Raw genomic sequence first — 7,190 nt, 5'->3', positions numbered from 1 at the left:
GTGGTAGAAACAAGCTCACATGTTTTCTTGTGCTAGGCTCACAACTTAATAAAAACAAAATTAATCTCAAGTTTTGGTATTCATAGGTCAGGGGTTGGTGGTCAGTGTTGGAAAGAAGCTTCCATAATTTGGTATGCTAGGATCAAACTTTACTTGAAAAGAGATCCCCCCGGTTATAAGTACAAACAAAAAATATATATATTTGAATTTCATTAATCTTTAGTATTGTAGCACCTAATTTAACCATAACTGTGATTTATCTTCATTCTGTATGGGTTTAATTATGATATATGCTGTAAATAAGGCATACGCATAGAAAAATACAAATAAAAATTTTGAAAATAAAAGGTTTGGGGCAATGTTTTGTGAATTTCTTCCTTCTCTTCACTTTCTTTGGTTTTAACTGCCAATAAATCCAAATGGTCCATAGTAATTTTAATTCTAAAAGAATCATTTTTCTCTGCACTTCATAGAGCACATATGTTTGTGATCAGCACCATGTTGGTCTGGACCAGCCTTTAAAATATCCATTAGATAACCCAGCTGGTAAAGTCATGGAAAATTGATTAGTAGATAAAAGGCTTGAAAAGTGGGCTTCCTGGTCATCGTCTCTGGGTGTGACCTGCACTTAGCACACTAAAGGAGGAGTGGCTGCTGATTAAAACCGCCAGTGGAGAACAATTGGCAGTTTCAAGCTCAAAGATTAAGAGAACTACAGACTCGGCCACTTCTGGCCTTCACTAACTTTTTTCCACCCTGTTGTTGTTTTTGATTCATCCAATGGCTCAAAAATTCATCCTCCTGTCTGTCATTTGGCTTGTTGTAGCCATTTTTGGTAAGTAGCCTGATTTTATTGCAACAACTTTAAAATCCTTATTTTTGTCAGTTTGATAGTGTATGATAGAGTGACAGGGTAGAGCACATGTTAACAAATTAAAACATCAGATAAACTTTAGAGGTGAAATATTCATTTTAATATAGTTGTTTTTTTAATTTATTTAATTAAGCTTTCAGTTTAATTCAGTCTAAACTGTTATGCACACAGGTGGAGCTTTAATAGGCTTTATGTAAATAGTAGATAAATGGATTATGTTATTTAAGACTTTGCAGTCATTCCTGATCCAAGATTACAGCTGTAACAGCAAAATGGAGAGCTAGCCATGACGTAAGACTGCCTGGATAAATGTCCTCCAATCAAAATATCTCAAATTAGCTTGAATATGAGAATATCATTTTCATGATTAACAGTTACTAGTTCCTTTCCCCTTTTGTTTTGCTTCCATACAAATTCTATACACTTGTCCAGTACTCATATGTTTTTAATAATGGTCTAACTTGCACATCTTCCTTTGCAACCATTGTGTATCTGGGCTGGTTTAGCACATATATAAGCAAATTTGACCAGTGTGTTCATGTCAACAGTCTGACATTAATTGCCATTTTATTATTTTATGACCCTGTTGTTATACCACATCCTTCTGGCAAGGCCACGATCAAGGAAGTCTCTTTGTTCACTTCAGATCCTGCAAACTGTTTAATGCTTTACATGTCTGAATCCTAAATGATGGTTGAGTGAACTTTATGTTTTCCATGCAGAGTCTGTGTCACTGCTGGTGCTCTCTTACTGAGACTGAGAAATGACCCTACTTAGCTCTTTGTTTGATGTCTTGCATCATTAAACATAGACTATATGATCCTGCTTTAATAACTTTGATATAATTTTTTTCTCTGGCTTGCTTCCTGGGTATCAAATTTCAAAGTTGTGAACAAAGGTAATCATATACTAACTACTGCGTTTTAACACAACTATTAGCCTCTTCAACAAGAGCAGAAGATCCTGAAATTTCAGGTTCAGGAGACGATGTAACTACAACAACAACAGCCCTTCCAACTACAACAACAACAGCCCTTCCAACTACAACAACAACAGGCCCTCCAACTACAACAACAACAGGCCCTCCAACTACAACAACAACAGCCCTTCCAACTACAACAACAACAGGCCTTCCAACTACAACAACAACAACAGGCCTTCCAACTACAACAACAACAGCCCTTCCAACTACAACAACAACAGGCCCTCCAACTACAACAACAACAGGCCTTCCAACTACAACAACAACAACAGGCCTTCCAACTACAACAACAACAGGCCTTCCAACTACAACAACAACAGGCCTTCCAACTACAACAACAACAGGCCTTCCAACTACAACAACAACAGCCCTTCCAACTACAACAACAACAGGCCCTCCAACTACAACAACAACAGGCCTTCCAACTACAACAACAACAGGCCCTGCAACTCCAACAACAACAGGCCCTGCAACTACAACAACAACAGGCCCTGCAACTACAACAACAGGCCCTGCAACTCCAACAACAACAGGTCCTGCAACTACAACAACAACAACTCCATTTAAAGGTAATTCGATCCCCCTGGATCTAAATGTTCACTGGTTATAATGCTGATATAGTGTTTCGATCGTGGCTCAAGAGTTGGCAGTTCGTCTTGTAATCGGAAGGTTGCCCCGGCTCGGACAGTCTCGGTCGTTGTATCCTTGGACAAGACACTTCACCTACTGCCTACTGGTGATGGCACGATGGGCTGATGGTGTGATATGGCAGCTTCACTTCTGTCACTCTGCTGTATCTTGCCTCCACCAGTGTGTGAATGAATAGAGGAATAGTAAAGCGCTTTGAGGGTCTGTAAAAGCACTATATAAATGCAATCCATTATTAATAATATTATTTCTAAGTCTCTCTCTCTGTGTGTGTGTGTGTGTGTGTGTGTGTGTGTGTGTGTGTGTGTGTGTGTGTGTGTGTGTGTGCTCGCACTTGTTTTGTTTCTCACTTTGAAGATCCCTGCAACCCAAATCCCTGTGGCACTGGAAGCACCTGTGAGGTCCGTTATAACAACACATATGTATGCTTGTGCCTCGCTGGTGATTCCTACAACAATGTTTCAAACAGTTGTGAACGTTGTAAGTATTTGTTTGTGTGCCGCTATGAAGATTTTACTTTATTTAACAGTGACATGAATGAAGATTATATAGCAGTATATAACACTACGTGGGCTGGAGGAAGATTAGTAGATCACTGAAGAACAGGTCATTCAAAACAATATGTACCTCTTGAACTAGCTATCTCCTAATCAGTTTAGTCCAGGGGTGCCCAATCCCAGTCCTCGAGAGCTACCGTCCTGCAGCTTTTAGATGCATCCCTACTCCAACACAGCTGAATCAAATGGTTTGATTACCTCTTCAGCATGCCATCGTGTTTGGCAAAGGCCTGATAACAAGCCATTCATTTGATTCAGCTGTGTTGGAGTAGGGATGCATCTAAAAGCTGCAGGATAGTAGCTCTCGAGGACTGGGATTGGGCAGCCCTGATTTAGTCGGACATAAACAGTAAGTGAGTAATGTTGACTGTTAGCCTGGCTTAGCCAACTTAATGCAATCTGTGAAATACATTTTAATGTTAACATTTTAGATTTGGTTTACTTTATCCATGCAAAAATAAAGTGTAAGAATGACAAATTGGATTTTGTTTTTTTTGTTTTTCTGGGGTTTATGTCTGGGACTAACCCAGCTAGCCTCCTGTCTTAATCTTAGTTAAGTACCTGCTAGTTGTAGCTTGATATTTAACAGACAGACATTGTATGAGACTGGCATCAATCTCCCTCCTTTCAGCAAGAAAATGAGAGATATAAAATATCATTTTATTAGATTTTCACTTTCTTCTGATATTTTCTTGTTTTCAGCCAAAGTCTTCCCTGGAAATCTTCAAGTGAACAAACCATTTAAAGATGAAATGACAAACACCACATCAAAGGAATTTATAGAAACTGCTAATGAAATCATTGCTGAGGTAAGTAATTACGTAGTATTCTCTATCAATAAATGTGTCTTTATGGACATTTTTTGAAAATGCACTTGACATTACAAGTTATACTAAAAACAATTTCATCAGTTATTTAATCAATCTTAATAGTCATACTGAGCAAAACATATTTTCTTTTGAAAACACAGCTGGATGAAGTTTATAACGAGACGAACGGTTACTCCAAATCTATAGTGCTGAAACTCCTGTAAGTCTCAGACTGACAACAGCTTTTACTATAAAATCTTTCAGCCTGTTTCACATCAATGTACATTAACATGTTATTATACTGCACAAATAAATGATGCAATCATCACTAAATGTGATTTCTGTCTTTACAGTCCAACAACCACTCGTGTGTCAAGGGCAAGCTCAGAGGTCATTGCATCAGTACAGATCATCTTCGAGGCCAGTTCTGAAATCACAGATGATCAAGTTGTAAAAACATTAACAGAGTGTACGGGCTGTAACGTGATTGAGAAGACCTTTAACAGTAAGTTTGTTACCTGTACTCTAGCACTGTCACGGTTCTGAATCATTTTGACCCAGCTTTTTCTGTTTCTTATATTTTGGTGTTTTTCTAGATTATGTTCATTATATTTATGTTCTGAATCTTGAGTTGTGCTGGTCTGATTTTGTATTACGGGTTATATTTTCTGTCAAGTCCGTGTCTTAGTAAAGTATTTCTTGTTTCCTGTTTTACATGTTCATGTCTGATGTCAGTGTGCTCAGTTTTACTTCTCCTCTGTCTCGTTAGCCTAATTTCTCGCAGCTGTGTCCCCCTCCTGTTTCCCATTCCCTGATTACTCCCCTGTGTATACAAGCCCTGTGTTGGCCTTTGCTCTCTCGCGTGTTGTACCCTCAACATGCTGTGTGTTTGTCATGGTCAGTCCTCTAGCGCCTCTGTTGTGAGTCTTGGTTTTGTTTTGCTTTTTTGAGTATTACTTTATGAGGAACTTTTGCCAGCAATAAAGCTGCGTTTTGAGTTCCAGTCCCGTTTTGAGAGTCCTGCATTTTGGGTCCTTTTTCCTGCCTGCCTGCCACACAACACAGCCATGACAAGCACATTGTTTTATGTCGATATGTATCTAGAATAAAACTCACAGTAGGAATAGATTTGTTTTCAGAAAGAATATAATTGACAAGATGTGTTTCAGAATCCTTTGTACTAAATCTACACTTCTGTCTAAATGAAACTATTTCCACCATCTGTCAAAGATAATTTAGTTGTAATAAAAATATAATGGATGTCACAATCAGGGCAGCTGCTGCCATTGCATGTATTGTAATCTTTATTTATAATTCGGTGATTTATGATGTTCTGATGATCATGATATTTTGAAGATGAAGTCATGCTGTTAATTTCAGTCCAGGGTTCATTTCATGGCATATTAGTGATTCATTTATTTTACTGTTGTACATGTTGCGAAACATGTCCTTGAGTACTGAGGCTTTTTTTCTCTCCGTCATTTAAAGTTACAAACCTGTGTGATGACACTCCCTGTGATGAACACTCCACAAACTGCAAATCAGGCGATGGAACTTTCAGCTGTATTTGTAACAAAGGCTACATGCAAACAGACTACAGTAACAGAATGTGCATTGGTAAGACAATTTCCTGAGCAAAGTAAGTGGTGTGTGTGTCTGTGTGTGTCTTATGTAAGCAAACGACAAAGTGTCTCAATTTTTCTTTTTTACAGCTTGTCCCTTTGGGAAAGAATTGAAGGATAATAAGTGCGTGCCGTAAGTACTCCTTCCCCTCCTGTATGTCCTCTGTTGATGTAAGGTTGCTTTTAAATATAAATCTTAAAATCAACCTTCTTCTTGTCTTGCAGATGCTCGTTTGGTTATTCTGGTTTTAACTGCTCAGAAAGTGAGTATACTGCATGTTTTTAAAGTGAAAGCAGAAGCATGGTTACTTAATGACAGCTATTTAAAGAAAAAACTCACAAGATAAAATATAACACATGATACAATAGGTAGAAAGGTTATTCAAAAGCTGGAAAATGCGATAAAAGTTTATGTCCTATTCATTGTGTTTTATTAGACTGGCAGCTCATTCTGGTAATTGTGGGCTCTGTGCTTGGAGGACTGCTGCTCATAGCCATCATCCTTCTACCAGTAGTAGCTACCCAGTAAGTTTCTTACCAATAACAATAACATCTTTCATTTGCCCCCATAAATGTGAGAAAGTGTTTTTCCTCATTTTGATTTAGGCTTTATTTTAGATGCAAATGCAATTAAAATCAAGAGAATTTGTTCATGTCTGACAGACACAATAGTGAATTCAAATATTATTTTACTGCTGTGATTTCAGAAAATTAAACATAAGCTTCAAGAAGAGCAAAAGTGCAGAAATGGAAAAACCCTACACTAACCCGAGTTCTGCCGCACAACCGATGGCTAGCAACAAGTTGGGCCACAGCCAGGGAGTCTCATTTAACAGGTCAGGCAATGGCAATTCAGGTTTTCAGAATGGTGGGGCGCCTGTGTTCCCACGAGCTGCCACCACCACCAACAGCTGGGACAACAGGACCAACCTGGAGATGAAACCAAGCAACGGCCGACAAAACTTTGGACATATGAACAGTGGTTCGGTGAGTATGTCTCTGTGTGTATAGAGAAGAAATACCCTCATCAGGCTTTTTGGTTTCTTAGTGTTTGGCATTAAATTCACTCTCTCTTTTTTTCCTCTATAGCGGTTATATGATGAATCATACGATCAGGCTCAATCTCAGAACAACTCTTATGCCCAGAATCAACCTACAATGAACCCGTATACTCAGAACCAAGGCCAGAGCAACCCGTACTACACACACGATGATGGAAGACGCTACTAGTAGTACAAAATCAGAAAGGCTCACTATACAATGACAGGTTTATGTTTTTAAATGTATTTTATAATTACTGTATGTAATGAACCTTATTGAATCTTATGTATCTGACTACAGTACAAACAGTCATAAACCAGTCATGTCTGATCGTGACTACTTTATATCAAGTTGGTGGCATGATTTTGAGGATTAGTCTCATTTTTTTTTTTAATCTGTTTTGGTTCATTGAAGTATGAATTACTGAAGAGTTGTCTATTCAAACTGAATGAGAAACCTGGACGTTCATGTCCAAATATAATGCGATAATGAGGAGCTGCTTAATATTGTTGTGTTATACGATTAATGCTTCCTTCATGTATGAATTCACAATTTCTTTTTTTCATGTAAAAATTTTTTGTAATGAACTGAAATTTGATGTTTAATTCAGTTTTTGTGAATGACACAAGTTTCTTCTAATAAAATTATAAGAACCTG

General features: G+C 38.0%; 1 protein-coding gene across 1 annotated transcript; it reads left to right on the top strand.

The window, feature by feature from the left end:
• Positions 1 to 701: 701 nt before the first annotated feature.
• On the top strand, positions 702 to 7,190 carry muc13b (mucin 13b, cell surface associated). Its single transcript, XM_086303634.1, has 12 exons — positions 702 to 835; positions 1,814 to 2,425; positions 2,862 to 2,984; positions 3,764 to 3,870; positions 4,032 to 4,090; positions 4,224 to 4,375; positions 5,359 to 5,487; positions 5,583 to 5,625; positions 5,718 to 5,755; positions 5,930 to 6,017; positions 6,200 to 6,479; positions 6,582 to 7,190. The coding sequence occupies exons 1-12, from the start codon at positions 781 to 783 to the stop codon at positions 6,720 to 6,722; spliced, it is 1,827 nt and encodes a 608-aa protein (XP_086159760.1). The 5' UTR covers positions 702 to 780; the 3' UTR covers positions 6,723 to 7,190.

Source organism: Aulonocara sp. 'chitande type north' Nkhata Bay, linkage group LG8, assembly GCF_057382095.1.
Source record: "Aulonocara sp. 'chitande type north' Nkhata Bay isolate Kocher_YH1m ecotype deep benthic linkage group LG8, A_spYH_male_GT1.1, whole genome shotgun sequence".
NCBI classification, from domain to species: domain Eukaryota; kingdom Metazoa; phylum Chordata; class Actinopteri; order Cichliformes; family Cichlidae; genus Aulonocara; species Aulonocara sp. 'chitande type north' Nkhata Bay.
The sequence above is the reverse complement of the archived record's forward strand: the minus strand, read 5'-3'. Positions and strand labels throughout refer to the sequence as shown.